The following is a 21503-nucleotide window of genomic DNA, read 5'->3' on the forward strand; positions in this document are numbered from 1 at the left end:
AGATCCGGCTACCTCAGCGCTCTGCCAACTGAGTAAAACGGAATCCCCCTTGAAATATGAGCTAGTTAGTTATCATCTAGACTTTTGCAGCTCTCCGCGTGACCGGATCACAAGAATTTAGCATTCAGTGATAGGCAGCTTGGACCTCTCTCAAAAAAACCCAAAAACCCCACATCACCAAACCTACTTTCACATCCCCCGGTGTTCACAGGCTACGGCAGGGGTGGGGTTTCCAAGCTGCGAGCTCAAACTCCCGGCGCGCTGGGCGGGAGCCCGAGGAGGGGGAGCCGCAGGCCCCGGGGAGCCCCGATCCAGCCCCGCACAGCACCCTTAGGCCAGGCAGGGAAAGCGCGACGAGGCACAGCCGAGCCCAACCCGCCGTGCGAGCCGCACCACCGCCGGGGAAGCCGCGCTCCACACGCCAGGCGGGAACGCGCTAGAGCGCGAAGTTAATTAATTTCCCGGGCGGCCCAAATGGCCGCCCCCTCCCGTCAGCGGCCCCCGGCCCGCCCCCGGCCGCCCGTTCTCGCGAGATCACTCCCACTCCCGGCATCCATTTCGCGGCTGGAGCGAAGGGGGGCGGCTCTGAGGGAAGATGAAGGCAGCGGCCATGTTGGGAGCTTCAGGGTGCTTTTGGTGCGGGGTGTGCTGAGGGAGTCTGCGCAGGGAAAGCCGTCGCTGGGGGATCGGCGCAAGGTCGGGCTCGAAGCGGGAGGAGTAGAGCGCCTACTACGACTGTGAGCCGGGCTCGCTTAGTTGCTCGTGCCCGGCTTCAGGAGCGCTCGGCAGGGGAGGAGGGGGGGGTGTCCCTGACCGAGGAGCCAGCACCATGAGCGGGGGGACGCCCTACATCGGGAGCAAGATCAGCCTTATCTCCAAGGCCGAGATCCGCTATGAAGGGATCCTGTACACCATCGACACCGAAAACTCCACTGTGGCGCTGGCCAAGGGTAAGGACCTGGCGGAGCAGAGGGCTGGGCCCTGGCGACCCAGCAACGCCTCGGGGAGGGAGCGGGAGGGGAGCGGGACCGCGGTGCGTGCGGCGGCCTGGGGACCGTCGGGGATCGAGCAAGAACCTGAAACCGCGGCAGAGTCGTCCCTGGCGTTGTGACGAAGAGGAGGCCCGGGGTGCGAGGGGGAGGCCTACAGCCTGCGAGGGCCCAGCAGCAGCTGCGAGGGGGCTCGGCGGAGCTTTGGGAAGAGCCCGCGCAGTTTCGGCCGGAGGCGCGTCCTCCCGCCATCCTCCCCGGCGGGAGCGTCTGCGGCGGGGCTGTGGCGAGCCGCGACGCTTCACGGCAGAGGTGGAAGTGAGGAAGGGGTTGGGAGAGCGACGGCGCTGCGGAGGCCCCTGCTCCCGCCGCGCGGGCTGCTCGCCCGGCTCCGGGCGGGGGTATGGAAAGCTCGGAGCGGCGGCGGAGGGGCCGTCGCCAAAAGGAGCTAGGAGCGTTAGTTACCTAGCCAGGGGCTGCTCAGAGGGGTCCTGAATAGAGTAAAAGTACGAAGCCCTTAGCGGTGGAAGCGGTCCGGAGTTAGTGCGTGAAAGGGAGTTGGAGGGGGAGGCTGGAAGGAGGATTTCTTTGCATCGTAAGAATTCCAGACCTACAGGGTACAGGGCCGCAGACGACTGAACTCTTCTGCATCCTGGGGTAGGAGACAGCTCGGGTCTAAAGGGGGTTCTGTGAGTGCTGTGTTATCAGAGAGGCAGCTGATCGTGAGCTCTTCAGTTCGGAGGTGGCTGTATGGCACTGTGTAAATCAAAATTGGGTACAGGCACTGGAGTGAGAATGTATTGAGCAGAGGAAAATGTGTGGTGTGTATGTATAAGAAAGTTAGGAAGGTGTGTTACTGAGAAGAGAAACTGGCGAGTAAAAAAGAGGGTCTTTGAAACTGGGCATCCGAAGGTCTTTGCTGTTTCTTGCGCATGATAATGTACTCTCAACACAAGTGTATTAGCCATGGCAGTGAATGTATAATATTCAGGTAAAAAGTTAAGTCAGAATTTTTAATAACTTCTTTATAATAGGTTCTGCAAAACTCAGTGGTATTTTACTTTACACTTCTTGCCTCTGTGAAGTCTTGCTAAATAATCTAAATGCATATGTAAAAGGAGAGAATTTATCCCACCATTAGGTAAAGGGAAAAATTGCCCCTTGTGTAAATTAAGTATTTGGGACTGAGAGTATTCCGAACCTCAGTTCCTGTTTGATACGATAGGTATAGCATTCTAGTATAATGACAGTCTGTTACATTTTACAGAGTTGATGTGTATAATAGTCGGTCTGTGGAGTTGATACCGTGCAGCAGTTTGTTTGCTTTCATCTTGCATTGGCCTTTGTGGTAATTCTTGTTTGTGTGTCTTGTCACTTTAAGGTCCTCATCTTCTCCCCTTCCCCGCCCCCGACAATTACTATTTAAGAAATAGATCACTTTGTTTTGTAAATTCTTGTATATATGCTTTGAAACACCTTACAGTAGGTTTGGTCCCAGGCTTGCATAGTTCATTTATGGGGCTTTTAGCTTTCATGATGTGATTTTTTTTTTTTTTTTTTTTTTTTACTTGTTTCTAAAGTTGCCTTTAGGTTAAACTACCTTGCTGGAATTGCATTATCTCTTTAAAAGGGACAGCTAGTATTTGTTTATATGAGAAAAAGATGAGCACAGTGATTAAAAATACATGTTGAGAAATTCCAGTTGCATGCTGTGATTGTTAAGGTTTGTACAAAAGCACTTACAAGAATCCCATCCTTGAGGAGCTTGTGATAGTCTTGCCCTAAATTAGACAGATTTAGTGCTGACCAAGCCAATTTTGCATGACTTCTCAAGAGTGGTTAAGTCATGGTATGGGATATCTGCCAAAGTGTATATATTTAAGATAGATCAAACTACAGTTCCAAATCTAATCTACTCTCTTCTCATAGCTCTCATCAGAAATGTAAATCTAAACCATTAAATTTGCTTTAATAAAACTTGGCTGAGTTAGCTGAAGAGTGTGTGTTTTGTAATATAGTGTCATGATTCAGAAGAGAATAAACCAGTATTTCTAGGCCACCTGCAACCAAAAATCTTGAGATTAATCTGGAAGTTGATAACAACTGTATTAGACTGTAAAACAGTTCACTGTGCTTATGAACAAAATGCTCAACTCTGGAGTATTCAAGTTTCTGAATAAATGATGGCTTAGGTCATGTGAATGTGGTATGATAGCATATATGTAAGGTGACACGTGTGGTTAATTATGGCCAGGTCTGTATGTGAAAGAAGCAGATCTTCCTTCTGAACTCTCTATAGCTGTAAATATGTTGATCAGCCAGTAGTTAGCTCTTCTTCCTGTGGTGAGTCCAGACTTCAAACCAGAACTGTTTACTGTGGATCTCTACCACAAATGTCACGTTCTCTGTCAGAAAGAGACAAAAGAAGCCCCAAAAGATGACTGGATGCCTTCAGTTGCTCTGCTATGTAGCTGGTTTCATGTCACTGTTACCTGGGTTGAGTGCAGGGTGGCTTATCGTTATTCACTTCCCAACTGAAATCACTGAAATTGTTTGTGACATAAAGTGCAGAAGTAGAGGTGGAATCTGTTCTTGAATAACTACAGATTTGCCGAGCAGTGGGACTTCTGTGGGCTAAACCGAAGTCTGAGATTAATCTCATTAAGTTGTACATGTGGAATGCCTTCATTTATCTTAAATCTTCTGGGGTTTTAGACAGAAATAAGATTTTTGGATTGCTAACTTGGAATGTCCTTCTTGTTCATACTTCTATTTCATACTTAATTTTTTAAACATCATTAAGTCCAACCAATTTAAGAATAGAGTGTTTGCAAGCCACAATTAGGAGTAAAATATTCTTGCTGTAAAGTGCTTGCTGCCCTACCTGGAGCAGTTACAGAATAATCACGATGGATTGTGCTTAATCTTACATGTTGTGGCATTAAAAACTAGATGTGGTCTTTCATGCTAGTAATACATAATGTCTTTCTATTTCAAGGCACCGATTTAGAGAGATAGATTTTTAATGTAGGTAAGCTGTGTAAGAACAACCATGTTGGGTCAGAAAAGGCTTTGTTCCCTGCCAATAGTAGGGAATCCTTAGGCATGCAAGTATAAGAAACAGAAAATTGTATACTGTCTCTCTGGTATAATGCACCAGTTCTCACTTAACAGCTGCACCATTGAGAGTTGCATTTGGAATCATTATAATTAATAGATATTAATGAAATAACTTTCAGTAATTTAAGAAGTAGTTAAACGTCCAGCATTTCTGGCATTTTCAACTATCTGTGATAGTGTTTGCCATAGTCTAATGACTATGAAGGGAAATGACATGAAAGAAAACTTCCCTTTCTTTTAGACTTTTAAACAGTATTAATTGGGGAAAGACTCAAACGTAGACAGAAGAAAGTTAAATTCTTGTAAAAACTTGAGCATTTCTTACAGTTCAGGGGTGGGAGCAGGAAAGGGAAGGGTTAAATTTTTATCAAGTTTTTGTGATGTTATTTTTTAGTCGGTTAAGTGACATGCTCCCTTTGTGTCTTGAGGTTTAGGGCATGTGTGCCAAACCAACCCTGTACATAGCATGTCGCAGCAGAAAAATTCTTGTCAAAGCCCACTCCTAGCTACTTTCCTCATATCTATCTCCCTGTGAACTCGCCATCCCTATGAGTAAGGGAATGCAGACTGAATTAATTGTTCTGAAGATAAGAGCCTGCCACAAGCTGGCTCCTTGACATTAATACTTTTCCTGTAATGTGGTGTGCAGGTATCTTAAGCATGTTTAGAGAGAAAGGGTTGTGATGTTTTGCAGAGAGATGGCAATTGAAATGACTTGTTCTTGTAGCGGTGGTCTCATTTTTTAGTCGTCATGCTTCTCATGGGTGCCTTAAGAGTGGGGAAAGACTGGTTATGTGTATGTATGTTACATATGAAGTAAGGCTGATAAGATTGTATCAGTACTGTGTACAATGACTGAACTACCTATTTGCAATAACTCGCATTATATGGGAACAGAGTCCTCTTTTGCTAGTAGAAGATACAGCTTGGGTTCTGATTAACACAGTATTTTTCTGTGTTAATCAACAGGTAATCATTTCTGTTAATTGTTAGGGAAAGTTGCAATTTTTTCCTTGGATGCTATAGTAGCATAATATAGTAATATGCATTAAAATATAATGTAGTAGTAACATTGAAGTAGTCAAAATCTGTACACAGATGCAGGACAATATATGAAATTGGTGAAGCTACTTGGGCATAAAGTCACATACATGAATCCTGTTAGGCTCAACAGTGTTAGTTTCTTTCTACTTAATTGTGTGTATTGACACTGACAAAAAATAAGTTTGTTTTTGACATGTGATGGTTGCCTTTTTGTTTGCAAGTCCCTAGGCCAGTTTAACTTATTAAAGAAAAAAAAAAATGAAACAAAACAAAAAAACACACTTAAATTGACAAGGTAAGATAAAATGGATTTACTGTAGTCCTGGTTTAGTGTTATAAGATTACATTCTGTAGTCCTGGTAAGATTACGTTCTCTTTCACATGCTTATTTTCATTTGCTCTCACTCTTCAGTATTTTGCTATCTATGAACCACTGCACCCTGTTCTGGAGGAAGGCTGTATAGTCTGAGGAAATACCATGAGAGACAGCTGGATAGAGCTGTAAGACTGCTGCTGCTCCAATACCTTGTGGTTTTGATACTCTGGCAACTTAGTATTTGTGATTACGCAACACTATGGTAACAGCTATTTCTTTCTAAAATCCTATTGTACTGGCCACCTTTAATACTAGACTTTTTCCTTTAATGAGCTCAGATTATTTTAAATCCTAATCCAAGCTAGGAAAGAAGAAACTGTAAAGATAGCTATCCCTTTGCAAAATACTGAAAGTAACATTAAACTCTTTATGTTATACCACTGTCTGAAGGACGTAGTTGGGATAGACACTGCAAAAACATTAAGCAGCCCTTACCCTAAACTGCTTTCTTAGATCACCGCACATGCAGTTCTGGTTCCTTGCTTTAGAAGGAAATTAGACTTGGGGATGGTTTTTCGTGTTGCTTTGGGGTTAGAGGGGAAGGTTGAACCCCAAATCAGAGGAGTTTGCTTACTCCTCTCCAGCAGAGCTGTCTTCATTGGATGGAATTGTCTTTGTATTTTGCAGAAAGTTGTACTAAAACCAGTTTGCTTTGGAGCAGCCTAGAGGTAGAGAAAAAACCCAAACTCTTAGTAGCAACTCTTGATGTGTTTTATTGCAAAACCATTGACAACCTTATCAGTGTCTTGATGTGTTGCATAGACAGCTGAATCTCTTAAAGATGAATTCTAATTTTTGGTATTGAAAATACTTCTTTTTGATGTTTTTGGAATTTTGTGATAGAAAGACAAATTCTTCTTGATGTACAGTAAAATCCTTTTACCTCTTTTGAGGTGTCATTAGGTGGAAGTTAGGTGGTTCACTTTTTTGTTGTTTGTTTGGTTTAGGATGGAGAAAGGTAATTGTCAAGTGTTAAAGCTGTTCCTATATGTGCCATGTGATGTTGGTGTTAATAGTAAAATACTTATCCACGCAGCATAGCTCTTACTTTAGTACTTTCAAAGCAGATTTCTTCCGTAGTTCATCAGATTTTTATTTCTATGTAAAGGTGAGATGTGATCCTCAGTTTACTACCCTTTTTTATGGTGTTGCTACTGCTTAGTTCCTTCACTTTAGCTAGAAAGTAAAATACTTCAGTAACTTGTCACACTGGCCATTTTTGTGCACCTTTGTAGACAAAGCAGCTACTAGAGCAACTATTTCAGTGTGGGATAGAGAGAACCAATACAAAATCAACGTTGGTTTTACTTACCAAGACAGCAGGTCAAATGATGGAATGAAGGGCCAAGTTAATTTATTAGTTATGTAATAAATAGAATGTAAGATGGCCAGAAAGTGAAGGTGGATCCTCAGTCAAGACAGGGAAGTAGAAAAACCTGATGAATAAAAAGCAACAGAGTGAGCTACAGTAATGCACATGATCAGTTGATAACATTGTTAAGCTATTGCATATTACTGTAATTTCTGCAAATTCTTCAGCTTCAGATAGTAGTGGAAGAAGAAAAGACAGATTTATCTTATAACAAAGATACTTAACAGTACGTGCCTTTTTACAACGCTTACATTTTATAGTACCATTCAGAGCAGACTTTCAGATGCACAGAAATAGAAGAGTTGATTAAATTCAGTTCAGTAGATGATATAAGAATGAAGAAAATAATTGTAGCTACTTAATGTTATTTTTCATTGTAGTGTGGAGTTGATCTCTTTACTCCCGAGTTACGCTTCTCAAAAAGATTTGTAATACTTGACTCTTAAGCTCTGTTTATGCGATACTAGGAGAAGCAACAGTGATGGAAGATGGTTGGTGCAGCATGAGAAATGACTCAATATCACCTTATACAGCTCTACAGGAAAGTGATTTTCTTGACTAATGGTTTTATGGGTGCAAATAAGTGCCTAATGATGTCTCCAAATTGTTGATGCATCTAAAAATGGAGAGAAAACTAATTCTGGTAAATTAAAGCAAAATATGGATGTTTTCTCAGCATAACCTGTAGTACCTTACAAAGCAAACAAAAACCTCTTAAAAGGCTAGAGCAGAGACAGTCGTGGCGGATTGTTAAAGCTGCTGCAAGTTGATGTTCAGTAGAATGTGATTGTCATGGGTTTTGGGTTTGTTTTTTTTTCTTCTCTGGTTTCAATTTGTTGTTTAGTTTTTGCTTACAAAACTCTAGCTTGTGGAGACCTCTCTTCAGGTTTTGTTTGTTTGTTTCACTTTATATTCATATAGGGTTGGCAGTCTTTAAGGTGAGGAAAAGTCTTTGAGAGGGTAGTGAAAGTAAAGTGATGCTGTCCAGTGGTACTGATACGTAGTGCAAAGGGAAAAGCATGATGAGCTTCATCACTATGCAATCTGAAAACTGTTGGAATTCAGCTAAGTACATACAAATAAATTTAATGTCTTGGTATGCTGCACACTATGCAGGCCTACTTAGGAAGATAGTTATGCCCCAGTGAGTTTACTTAATTTGACAGAGATCATATGAACCTTACGCCAGCAAGAAGAATGCATTTTGCTTAGTGAAAATTGTATATACATACCACGGAATTCCTAATTTTTATTTAAATCTTGACTCAGACCTTGAATCTATTGAGAAATACTTTGTTTTCAGTAATTTTTAATATTCTAGTTTCTAGTAGTGTTAGCTTTTTCTTTTGCCTGATTTGCATGTGCGGAATATGAAGTATGTAAACTCATGTAGTCCTTGATTCACAGGACTGACTGACCGGCTTTTGTTGGTGTTCCTCTTGCTATAATGTCCTAAAAGTGTTAACTCAGCAAAAAACTGCTTTGCTGCTTCCCCTTATCCTCACAAAACAGTCAAAATATTCAACATGTGAGTGATGGCGTAAGTGATGTCTCAGTAAGGAACAGAAGAGGTGTCTTTCTACTTGATTTTTTTAACGGAAATTTGTAAGATCAAATTACTTGTTTATGTCTGAGTAGTTGATAATGGCAAAGAATATGCTGCCTATCTAATAAGTTTTTTTGCTCAACAAAATTTTATTCTTTTTATTTAAAGCTGCTGGTCTCTGCAGTATATTTGAAACCTTTTTGTTGAATGTGGGATGTGTTTATTTTTTCTCTTCCTTCCCAATTTTGCAGTTCGCTCCTTCGGTACAGAAGATAGACCAACTGATAGACCTATACCACCTCGTGATGAAGTCTTTGAGTATATTATATTCCGTGGCAGTGACATTAAAGACCTAACTGTCTGTGAGCCACCAAAGCCTCAGTGTTCTTTGCCACAGGATCCTGCTATTGTTCAGGTAAGTCAAAACATATTTTTAGATGTTTGTTGCTGAAGAGATAACCTGGTAGCTTTAAGTGCTCTCTAGCTGAGTGTTTAAAAACTAAAATGTTTGTTGCTGTAAAGTTCACAACCCAATGTAAAGAACTCTGGAAAGATTTTCCTCTTTTGAATTGTGTCTTTAACTGTGAAAATCAAGACTGAAATCTGACTCTAGCACAATACACTGAATGCCAAAGCTGCCAGTTTTTCAAAAACAACTAATGACTTTTGGTAGACCTTGCTGCCTTGTTTGAAAGGTATTTGGCTTAGGAGGACATGTATGGAAGACTACTTGGAGAGAGCAGACTTGCTATAAGTCAAATAGAGTAGATGCTGAAACCTCTCCAAATAATTAATGATTTTTTTTCATTTGTTTGTTTTTGTTTTCTTTTGGATTTTAATGTTCAACTTTTTTTTGGCTGACTATGACTTTAAAAGTGTTTCATCTAGCTATGTGTTTTTAAAAAGGCTTCATACTAAAGGGCAGTTATTTGAAATGGGAATACTTGGTTGCTGAAGGGAAAGCAAATTACAGCTTGAAGCCTTCAGGGTTAATTAACCTGTTATTTTGTAGTAAATGGGCTGACAGTGCTAGTTATTTTTGGTCTCTGAAATTTGTTGGCTTGTTGATTTGTGCTTGTGGGGTGTCTTAAAATCATCCCTGAGAGCAAGATGGAAGTTCTAGATTCAAATGGAATTTGATAATTCCATGGAAGTGTTTAAGTTTCTGATGTTTAAGTATTCCGTAAGATAAAATTCTTGATACTTCCTTATAAAGTACCCTGGCAATCTTCTAGGGTCTTTTGCTAAATTTGGTGCAACTCCTTCAGTCAGTGGTAGTTGAGAGCTGTGAAATTGCATTATTGCTAACCCCAATAACAGTAATAACCCCGCTCTCCTCTGTTATGTTTGGGTCTTTCATTGTTCATGCGTTTTTTGAATTTTCAAGGAAAAAGATAAATTTTCCAAGTTTGCTAACAAAAGCTTATACATGTGTTTGACAAAAGAATCTGGTATGTGAGGTTTAGGGAAAAGATTGTAAAATTTTATGGTACTGTTGTCACAAGTTTGTGATATCGGAAGGGTAAAAGTGCTTTCTAAACTGTACACGTACCTGTAAAAATATTTTCTGCTAACTGATTTGAGTTTTCATGCAGAGTCATGTGTGTAATTCATTGGTTTTGTGCTGTCTTTGCTTCTGTGTTAAAGCTGCTAAATTCTTGATACTGAAAGAAGCAACTTTCTGAATGTTAAGGTCTTGCATACATATTAGCCACGGTGGTGGTGTTAGGGTAAATTTAACAAATAGTTTTAGAATTTCTGCATTTCTTGCCTTGCAGAACTATTTCCTACTTTTTGTGTAAACATTAATTTCTGCAAGTGTGTTTTGTCTTTAGTCTTCACTAGGATCTTCGACTACATCTTCATTCCAATCTGTGGGGTCCTATGGTCCTTTTGGCAGAATGCCTGCATACAGTCAGTTTAGTCCAAGCCCGCTGGTGGGGCAGCAGTTCGGCGCTGTTGGAGTTGGTATGTTCATTTTTATTATTTGCTGTTTTCCCATAAGTGACGTTGCATGTGTGTGCATAGGCAGTAATCGATGCTTATATTCCATCAACATCTTATCCTAAGGGCAGATCTAGAGTATTCAGTCTGTATCAGTTCCACAGTTTAGCTTGAAAGTAGAGTTTTCCATAGTCTTTGCAGCTCAAATCAAAGCAATTGTGATTGAGAACTAAACACCCTCGGAGGGACAAGGGGGGGAAGGTTCCTGTATTCGTTAATTCATTCTATTTCGTATATAATCATTATATTCATCATATATTCATTATATTTCACAAGTGGTAGAGGCAGCTCCTCCACAAAAGCCCCATAGCTGTGCTGTCGACATCTGGTATCCCAGGTTGACCAAGTGGTGTGTGCCTTAACCCAAGGGTTTGGATCATTCAGCAATCTGTGTGCCAGCGCAGTCCTCTAGCTATTCATGAGGTGTTAGCATGGCACAAAGTACATGCTTTAAGTATTTGTGAGCTGCATGGGTTAGTTGCTCCTTTATACTGCAGGTGCTCTCTGAGACTCACCAACCAACTTTCATTTCTCCTTTAAAGTTTTTTATTTCGCCTTTTGGTTTTTCACATAGGAGCTTACATTCTTGTAACTGTTATGGCAACTGGTACTAAAAATTTTAGCCATGTGAAAGGAGGGCTGTAGAATTGACCATAACTTGATATCAGTTAATAAGATGTGACAGTCATATTTTTGTTTAAAAGGTGTTAAGTGGAAGTACATACCAATAACATTTGTTTATTACTCGGTGAGATGCTGTCATGACTATGTTATGTTAATACTTGTGATGCTAAAGTTAGCAGTGCTCTTTTTTTTTTTTTTTTTTTTTTTTTGATAAAAAGCATCAAGATATTACTGTCTTACAAACTGACTACAAATACATACGTTACATTAAACTTGAAGTGCATGGGAAGGTCAAACTCATGTGTATCGTAGAATAACTGGTTAATATGGCTTCACTAATCATTTAGTGCTATTTAAAAAAAAAAATACAGAAAAAAGTCTAAACCAGGTTTTACAACTATATTATTTCTTTCAAAGCAGGAGGTTCTTTAACATCTTTTGGAACAGACTCTTCAGCCAGTACTAGCATGTCCCAAAGCACTGCAGTTGGTTCTGCATTTACAACAGATGCAAGATCACTAAAACCACAGATGTCTCAAGGTAAATCTTCTTTGATCTTTTTTGACCAATCGTGCCTGTGTGACTTAGATGGTTGCCAGAAATGCTAACCGAACAGCTAAATTCTGTCATGAAAACACTTGGTATTAAAACCAGAAAGCACTGAGAGTCTTTGTACTTGCTCTTTAAATGTGTTTTCTTACATCTTGGCATGCTGCATAGGTAACTGTTAGCAACACATTTGCTGTTACCCTTAAAGCATCTATATTGAGGAGTAGGACTTATTTCAGTTTAATAAAGTTAGCAAATAGATGTATATGGAAATTCACTATCTAGTTTTATTGATAGCATGACAAAACTCAAGATACTTCATGCTGATTTGAATTGTGAAGTCCTTCAGCCTACAATTTTAAATCTTTATTCCTAATGGTATTTTTTTGTTTATGCATATTTACACAAAAAAATACTAACAGCAGACCTGATTGCCTGTAGAGATAGTGACAGGACAGTTAAGTCAGCTTAATAGTAATAGAAACTGTATGGGTAGTTTGTATAATACTGGAAAAAGAAAGTAGAAGCAAAAAGGAAATTCTTGATGCTTTTTCAGTGGCAAAGAAAAAAGAAACTAAATGTTGAGCACCTTCACCCTCACTTTTCATGCAAATGTGTTAAGATTGCTCTTAAAAATCCAAAAGAAGTTATCTCCTGCTCTTCCACTCTTCGCTGCTGCAAGTAAAAGTGTGTGCTAGGATATATTCCTAATGCTATTTTTAAGGTTATGCAGTTGTGTTAAAAGGCAAAACAATTACAGCAAACAGGGTTTTTTTCTAAAATCTAGTTGAGATTTGTATACCAGTTAGGACTTCTGTCTAGGTTTAGTTGAGTGGATTACCAAATATAGCTTCTACTTTGTTGCATTAATTGAAGGGGAAAAAGTATTCTGAGCATTTACTGTTTCTCTATTGAAAGAGTAGCTTGGTTTTCTGTAGGTGAAATTAAAACCTGTATGATTCTTGGGTTAATTTATGACATACTATCTAGATGAACATATATTCTGCCACAAAATTTCCTGTGGGGCACCAACAAGCTTTTGCTGTGTGTGTGTTTGCTTTTAAAAATATTTGTCATCTTTGTAGTTTTTAAGTGTGGTATGGTTGGGTTTGGGGTTTTTTTTGTGGTGTTTGTTTTCTTTCTTTTTTCTTTTTTTTTTTTTTTTTTCCTTTTGGTTAGCTTTTTTTATGGAATACGACATTATTCTTTTATTTTACTTACTGGGACTTGAGTCTTACTCTAATTTCTTAGTAGATTTACCTATATGGTGTCATAAACTTGTCTGGCCAGATCAAATGTCTCTGTTCTAAACACGCGTCTGGCTCCAGTCACTCATGCTGCAAATTGAAATGTATGAACAGCACTTTGTGGGGAAGCTTTCATTGCTCCATCTGCATTATGCCTGGCACTAGCCATCACTGTTCATTTATTTTGTGGTGATCATACAGCAGAGTGCACTAGATGAAATGAAATTTCAGTACCGTAACTGTATCTCTGCCTTTGGGAGCAGTCACTTTCCACTTGGCTTTCCAGGGAGGCAGAAAGAGTATTTCCACCTCCAGTCAATCAAAAAATTTCATTCCACAGCTAAATGCACATCACAGATGTGTTGGTAGGGATTAATTGTCCTACCCATTTTTTTCTTTTAGACTAGGGGAAGGGGAATTGCTAAATATCCTTCATTCTGGATTAGTGGATCTGAGGGTGCAGAAATATTTATTTCCTCTTTGGACACAGCTGTCTTGACTGGTAAGGCAGATAAACCTGTCAGTCTAGATTGGTTCAGACGAGTAACTCAAAGTTGTAGGTGAGAAATAACTCTTTGGGTTTCGGTTTTGTTTTGTCTTTTTCCCAGGTCGTTCAAGCCCTCAGATAGATCATTTGAGAAGGAGCCCCACCATGGAACAAGCAGTACAAACAGCTTCAGCCCACTTGGCTACTCCAGCACCAGTTGGGAGGAGGAGTCCTGTACCAGCCAGACCTTTGGTGTCTGCTAGCCAAAAATCGTTAGAGAATCAAGAGCACAGACGAGGTAGCTTTGGATAATTGTCATACAGCTTATTTTCTTCCATACACATATGAAATGCTCTTTTTAAGGGTAATGTGTAGGAATTTTCCTGCTGTCCACTACTGATAGACTGGCCAGCAGAGACCTGGAATACATATACTTCTTTTTAAACTCAAGCATATATTCTGAATTTTTCTTTTGAGTTAAACTTGTGGTTTACTTTTATAGGTTTGGATTTTTTTGAAATTGGAACTATATAACTATATACAAAAGTATGATCAAAAATACCTAATTGGATAAACAAATAATTTTTTTATTTCCAACTTTAGCTGAAGCACACAAGGTTTCAAGATCAGAAAATGAACTCAGAAATGAAAACAAACGACAAATTGGTAAATCTTGTTTTGAGAAATAGTTATCATTGTTTTCAGACTTCATTAAGTTTTTTAAAAGTCTGCTAAAATACAGCATTGTGTATAGTTTGCAAAGTGCTAGGACTTTGTTTGGAACATCCAGAAATCTTGCAGTTCAGATTACAGTAATAAAGACTTTATGTGTTTAGAATGCTTTCACATAATTGTTTCTAGTGGGTAACAGTAACTTTGTATTGGGCCAGAATAATACAAGGACAGAAAGTCAACATTAAAGAGAAAAGTCTTTTCTGGTTGCTCTATTTTAAGCAATTTGAATAAAAATGCAAAACCAGGCAGTACTCATAGATTTATAAACACAATAGCATGAAATAAAACCTGTTACCTTTCTATGAAAATACTTCACTGAAAAACTACTAACATTATAACTCTTCTTCCAAAAACTTTTAATGACTTCTAGAAAATCTTTTAGTACACAAGTTTAGTGCTATTATGCTTTCTGTGTCACTGTTGTAATTATTGTAAGTGAATTTACAAATTACAAGCTGCCCTAATAGGACTTTTAACAACAGAAATGCAGGAAGAGGATGCATGAAATCCCAAACTGTTATCCCAGGAACTAAAAAACAAAACAAAGCAAAAAAAATCACCCAAAAAACCAACAACCACCACCCTCAAAGAAAAACCAATCCACAAAACAAAATGGAACAGAATTTCCCTCTTTTCAGTTCCAGGTGGACCGTCAGCACGGAGAGGCCGTGGAGGTCACAGAGGGGGCCGAGGAAGATTTGGTATTAGGAGGGATGGTCCAATGAAGTTTGAGAAGGACTTTGACTTTGAAAGTGCAAATGCACAATTCAACAAGGAGGAAATTGATAGAGAATTTCATAATAAACTTAAACTAAAAGGTAAACCATTTTTGCTCTAGATTTGAGCATGGAAAAAATGTGTCTTGCTGTTTTAGTTTTACCTTGGAGAACAACTTTTAAAAAGTGTATCCTACTAAGTCTTGTTTGCAGTCATTTAAAAGGAAAAACTAAAAAAATCAATGAAGTAGTAAACTGGGATCATCTATTTAGTTAAATATCTGGGTCAATATTTGAGTTTTGAAGGAATTTTAACTAGCAAATATAGTATGTCATGTTCTAACAAGTCTGTTGGTTTAAAAATGCAGATTACTTGAGTGGAGGTCCCAGTAGTGTGAGTTTACTTTTAAAAGATGCAATAAAAGAAAACCCTTATTTTATGTTTTCAATTATTAATAGACCAAAAGCAATCACAAAAACATGAGTTTGGGATCAGAACTTTGCTGGAGGATGCACAAGAGTTTCAATTTAGGAAAGTTTCTAGCATTTCTTTGCTTTTGCCCTTTTCCAAAGGAACACAGGAGTAGTTCAAATCCATACTGCCAGCACTTCACTTTTGTTTTCTAGCAGGCTTCTGTTTTAATTACCTCATTCTCTTGTGACCAGCCACCTGTTCGTTACACTGCTGCTACTGTTTTTGGACAAAATTGTTACAGGTTAAAATAGGGAGTTCCCTGTTTCAGTAAATGATTGGCTAAAAGCTGGGAAACAAAAGGTAGGAATAAATGGTCAGATTTCAGTGTAGAGAAAAACCACCAGTCGAGTCCCATAGATTTGTTCTTTGGTGCTTGCCTCTTTTTCTGTATCATTTTGAAATGAGTTGACAGTTTGCTGTTGATACTGATTTTTTTTCAGAATAGTAAAGAGGAAAGGGAAAGCTAACCATAAGGAGCTATAGAAATATTTTATGAGACAGTGGTAATTTTTGTGTGTGTGTGTGTATGTTGTGGAAAGGTTGAGCTGGTTACCTGAAGTTTATGCACAGCATCATGAGATTTAAGCTGTAAGCATTTAGGAATGAGACTTTAAGACTGTAATAGCTAGTTCTGTTGAACCATCAGCTGCTTTTTCAGTAGCAGTCAAAACAGTAATTTCAACTTCAGGCATTATTAGGAAAGAGGTATATCATAAAGTCAGTTCATGGCATAATATCTTGAATGCTGGCCTTCTGTCTCAAAGGAGATAACAGCAAAGCCAAAAGACAAAGGAGAAGGGCAACAGGGATGAGCAAAAACATGGAATGGCTTTTATGAGGAATGACTGAAGTTTTTAAGTCTGGAAAAGAGGTAGGTAGGAGGTTAGAAAATAGATGGCTATCAAATTCGTTCTACCACAGGGTTTTTTTCTTAATTAAACCCACAGGGAATATAGAGGATATCAAACCTCCAGACAGCACCAGCAAAACATCCTAATTTATGTGTCAAATTATTTGACTTCCACGCTAAATTTTGGAGCAGTTTTTGTATTTTTTGAGCATTCAGTGTAGTTTGCGTCTGTATGTCTGGGAATAAGTTAACAGTGATGGTTTTGTTTAGTATGATGGTCTGAAAGGCTTCTGTTTACTTTTATTTTCCAGAAGATAAACTTGAGAAACCAGAGAAGCCTGTAAATGGAGAAGACAAAGGTGACTCAGGTGTTGATACCCAAAATAGCGAAGGGAATGCAGATGAGGAAGATCCACTTGGCCCCAACTGCTACTATGACAAAACCAAATCCTTCTTTGATAACATCTCCTGCGATGACAATCGGTATGGCCTGCAAGGGGAAGCTTGTTAGCCTACTTAATGCATGTTTATGTCATAAAGTAGTGTCAGCATTACTCATTACAGTCAACTCTGAATCAAAAGTGAGTAAAGCTTACTTCCACATGCAGTGGGCAAAAATAAAACAGGAATGTGAAGCACAAAATTTCTTTGTGGGCAAGGGCAGTACATTAATAGGAAGACATTTTAAAATGTTGTTTTAGAGCCATGCTTCTAGAACTTCGTGTACGTACTCTAGAACCCCCTTTCCAGATTTACTGAAGTGGGGTTTTTTTGTTTTGTTTTGCTACTTAATTACCACTTTAGTTAAATCAATTATGACTGTGCTTTGGTAATGGTTTCTAAGCAGATTATGTAACAGTAGTGTTGTTTGAATGGGAAGATAGCATGTCAGGAAAATTAAAGCTTATCTTTTGCTGTTGCCTTTTTATAAGACGAGATGGTGTGGATTGCTGACCTATTTTGAATTACAGTGGGGGGATTGTTTTGTTGTACCGACAGCTAGATAAAATAACATCTGTAACTGCAAACTCTTACTTTCTGTTTCTTGTTTTAAGTTGCAGGCAGTGTTTATTTATTTTATTATATGATGGTGCGCAGAGGATACAGACTGTGTACTTCTTTCTGCATGGGAAAGTTACGGCATTGTTAATATATAATTAATGATACTGTAACACATCCCTTTTTGTTGAGTTAAATGAATTGTGGCAGACACCTAGATTCTTGCAGAAAAGGATAATGTGGAGATTTACAATGTGATTAATGTATCATTTTTCATTTCATGGGCTTTCTTGCTATTCTAAGCCAGGCAGTCTTCCTTCTGAGGTGTGTTTTAAAACAAGTCTTGTTCCTTTTGTGTGGCAGAGAACGGCGACCCACTTGGGCTGAGGAAAGAAGATTAAATGCAGAGACCTTTGGAATACCACTGCGTCCCAATCGTGGCCGTGGAGGGTACAGAGGCAGAGGGGGGATTGGCTTCCGAGGTGGAAGAGGAAGAGGAGGTGGAAGAGGTGGCTTCACTGCCCCCCGAGGATTTCGTGGTGGATTCAGAGGAGGTCGTGGAGGCAGGGAGTTTGCTGACTTTGAATATAGGGTAAAATACATTTAATGTTACTATGACCTGATCCACTGTTCTTGGAAACTAGTGGTAAAAAACTCCCAGCTTTTAGATTTGATGTTGAACTAGAATTTCTTGAATAGTATTTTGCAGGTACTCTGAGCTACTTAATTGAAAGTCCATTAATGCTGAAATTTTAGCTATAGCATCATTTGACTATTGACAGCAACCAAAACTAAAAGCTATCTTTCTTCACATGCCCTAAATATTTGTTCTGTAGCTGGAATGGCGGGGGGGGAGGGGAGAAGTAAAAGCATTTTTCTAAGCAATATTTTAAAATTTAAAGATTGAGAGCGAGTAATTTAACTTCCTTCTACTGTGCAACAAACTTTTTTGAATTCTTTGTGAATGAGTTGGCACAAAGCCTATAGACTTCTAAGATCCTATATAACCCCTAAAATAAAGTAATTGAAGTTACTGAAGCATAGTGATGACCCTTTGCAAAAAGAAAGATTTAAAAATATTTGAGTTTTGTAAGGTCCTGTTACAAACCTTTTTTTTTTTTTTCTTTTTTTCTCTCTTTTTAGTTATAACTTGACATAATTATATCCAATAGCTGTTGGGAAAGCTAAGGCAGGATTGGCTTTTTTCAGCAAGTCATTCAGTAAAAAGGAACTGTGGGAGATAGGGCATGAAAATGTCAAAAGAAAACACCCTTGTCCTTCCCATAGAGGAAGTGTTTTTAAAAGATTAAAATAAGTACTGCTACTTTAGTTAAATGTGAATGAAGTTTAAAGTTCCTTTAAGCATTATGCACAAGCCACCATGTAAGTCTGCTAACTGAAGTAACCTGATGTACAGTCATGCTTTCATAATCACGCAAGCATAGAAATAGTAATGTGTCCCGCAAGACCTATGATGGCTAAAAAGCAGAATCTTCCTTTATGGTATAGTTATGCAATTTGTTGCTTTTGCAACACTATGAAGACATCCATTTCTCTGTTTCCTGTTGAAGATCTTAACCCTTCTTCCTACCAGCCATTCAGAGGAAGGACAAAGTTGTCAGCCCCAGCTGTTAAAGTGATGTATTCTGTGCTAGTGGTATCTTAGGTGCAGAGCTCAGAGCTCAGTTGCTTGCAAACCAAAATCTTTTAATAATTTCAGTGCAAGCCATTTTTCTTGGCATTAAGTATATTCAACACGAACGTTAGCTTGTTAAGGAGCAGGAATAATACTGGCGTACTGTTTAGAATCAGTAACAAATATAATTAACCAGATTGGGGCAAGTAAATACAGGCTTTTACAATTCTGACTGGGACAGAAGAACTTTTTTTGGTAGTTTACTGCATGAGCAGTTAGAGTTTTTCAACACAAAATCTTCATTATCTGTTTGAAGATTTAAATATTTTTAAATTAAAAAACAGGAGGGGGGTACCCTTTTCTCATCACAGAAGACTTCTGACTGTCCCTCAGTTATTCCTTCATTAGTTTGCAAGACTTAGTCCTGTGATTTAAAGACATTTTTGGTAGCTGAGCATGAATTGAAATGAGGGATTGAAGGTCAAAGATGTGAATTTCTGAATGAAAGAATTTCACAGTCTTCTAGATAAGTAGGAGGTGGTGTAAAGACGGAAGATTTGTGCCACGCATCTAGTCAAAATGACGAGCTGCCTCAGCTTGTGCCAGACCGAGGGTGTTTTGACCAGATGCTGTAACCTGATGACACAGGGAGGTCTCATTTCTGATTGCAGAAGATGGGAAGTAGCTATCACAGCGCATCTTCTCCCAGTGCTGTTGCCCAGATTAATTTGTGATTTCTGTTTTGCAAAATCAATTTTAACGTTCTACTGTTGTTCCCTCTAGAAAGACAACAAAGTTGCTGCATAGTCTACAAGAAAGCTGAAACCGGGTGAACGTCTAGATCTTCTTGATCCAGAGAATTAGTTTCAATCTCTGCAAAGAATGAAGTTAATTTGCTGTATACTTGTCACCAGCACTGGGATTTAACTATTTAATTTCAAAGGGGTGTAATGCAGTTACTTTTGAAAAATGGCCATCTTTGAAAACAGTGAGCATTAAATATATTTGAGACAGAAGGATAAGTAATTTCTTATGTATAGTTAATTATAAAGCAGTACTTCGATGGAGTTTAAGTATTTTTTCATCACTGAAAGGATTTTTCTTATTACTAGACTGTATTTGATAATTGCTTCAAGTTGTAAGGACAATTGTATGCAGAAGGCCGTCGATACTGTGAGTGTTTTGATCCACTGAAGGTTGTTTTTTGGAAATCCTGTAATATCCCTTTTGAGATAGTTGTACTTTTATCAACTAGGGTGCTGGACAGTAGGAAACTTGCTTTGTCAGTCAAATATGTACACACAGTAAATACTGTTTCTTAGGCAAAGGAAACTTTTTATATAGTTGTAAAATTCCATTATATCCCATTGCCAAAGAAACATTACGAACTTTGTATAGCTGTATAAAAAGCAACTAATTTTTTAAAGAATAAACATTTTTAAGTCGGCAAACATACTGTGTTATTGCAAAAGTTGATATGCTGAAGAACACTGAATTAGTTGGGTTTTTTTTCTTTAGCAGCTTTTCAGGCTTACACGTTTGATTTTTATATTTGGACTATAATGAAGATTTGAAAACATTCTTCCATTACATGGAACTGGATACACTCTTCACTTCTCCTGCAGGAATTTGATTTTGTAGTTTCTGGCATATCACAGGATTTGACCAAATTAAGGAGGTATTTTCAAATAAGGAGAAAAGAAATTTTCATATGTCAAAATTTGCAATTAATTTTACTTAGTGATAAATATTAACTTTTTTTAATAATGGACCAGGCACATGAGTTTTGTGATTCTCCTGGAATGCCTGGGACAAAATTACGTCTCCATTTGTCAATTCTTGAAATGTTAACTTTGTTGTAATACCTGTAGACATAAGCAATTTAAAGAATTCTTAGTGTTTGAAGTTGTTTGCATTTTGATAGACCATAGCTTGGAGACATTAAGGCTCTGGTTCTAAGACCGCGAAGTCACAAATGACATAGTATGGACTTTTTTTGCCAATTCTGAATGACTAGTTACAACTTTTTGATATGCTGAAATAGGAACCTGGTCATTTGTGTCTGGATATGTATATGAAGGCCACAGGAAAAAAGGGATCCAAAGATTAAAACATGTTGATCTAATTTGCTGATTTTTTTTTTACTTTATCTTCAAAATGTTCAGTGGTGATAAAGATGTGGAAAACTGCACTGTTGGAAAATTGGAATATTTAAAAGTGGTTGATAGAATCTTAATTTTATAACTTTTGTATAGCACTACAAGGAAGTATTTTGTAATTGGTTTCCTTATTAAGGTCAAGTATTTGGCAACCGTAGAAGTTAGATAATATTGTTTAGTAATGTTTTTTGCATGTTAACAACAATGCCTTTCGGGATCCACAAATCATGGTTCTGAACGCCCACCCGCTGCGGTTTTTGGCCACAGAGGCAAGTGCTGTCCTGTTGCAATAACGACGTATGCTCCACGAGGTGTCCCAGGCTTATTTAAACGCGATGAATTGTAAATACCCGGGACGGGCGCTGCCGGGGGGTGAGCCGCGGTCCTCGCCCCGGGGGCCGGGGGGGCAGGCGGGGCGGCGTGCCGTCGCTGTACCGTGCTCCGCGGAAGTGAGGGTTTCTCTCTTTTTTTTTTTTTTATTTTAAACCAGAATAAACTGTTCAATAAAACCGCTCTCTCGGAGGTTATTTCGGAGGGGCTGCTCGGGGCGGGGGTCGGCGGTGCGGTCCCTTTCC

The 21503-nt window shown here is 38.9% G+C and overlaps 1 protein-coding gene across 3 annotated transcripts; it reads left to right on the top strand.

Moving 5' to 3' along the window:
- Positions 1-512: 512 nt before the first annotated feature.
- Positions 513-20220, top strand: LSM14A (LSM14A, SCD6 homolog A (S. cerevisiae)). Of its 3 annotated transcripts, none has more exons than XM_010585127.1 (10): positions 513-950; positions 8699-8862; positions 10283-10415; positions 11493-11615; positions 13480-13656; positions 13962-14024; positions 14732-14911; positions 16446-16617; positions 17497-17725; positions 19557-20220. In XM_010585127.1, exons 1-10 carry the CDS (start codon positions 830-832, stop codon positions 19590-19592), a joined length of 1398 nt encoding a protein of 465 aa, XP_010583429.1. In that variant the 5' UTR covers positions 513-829; the 3' UTR covers positions 19593-20220. The 3 variants fall into 3 exon arrangements, with proteins under 3 accessions (XP_010583429.1, XP_010583432.1, XP_010583431.1); XM_010585130.1 differs by having other exon boundaries at positions 516-950; positions 11496-11615; positions 19553-20220; XM_010585129.1 differs by having other exon boundaries at positions 517-950; positions 19553-20220.
- Positions 20221-21503: the final 1283 nt, after the last annotated feature.

This window comes from Haliaeetus leucocephalus, unplaced genomic scaffold (genome assembly GCF_000737465.1).
Source record: "Haliaeetus leucocephalus isolate CR32 unplaced genomic scaffold, Haliaeetus_leucocephalus-4.0 Scaffold92, whole genome shotgun sequence".
NCBI classification, from domain to species: Eukaryota; Metazoa; Chordata; class Aves; order Accipitriformes; family Accipitridae; genus Haliaeetus; species Haliaeetus leucocephalus.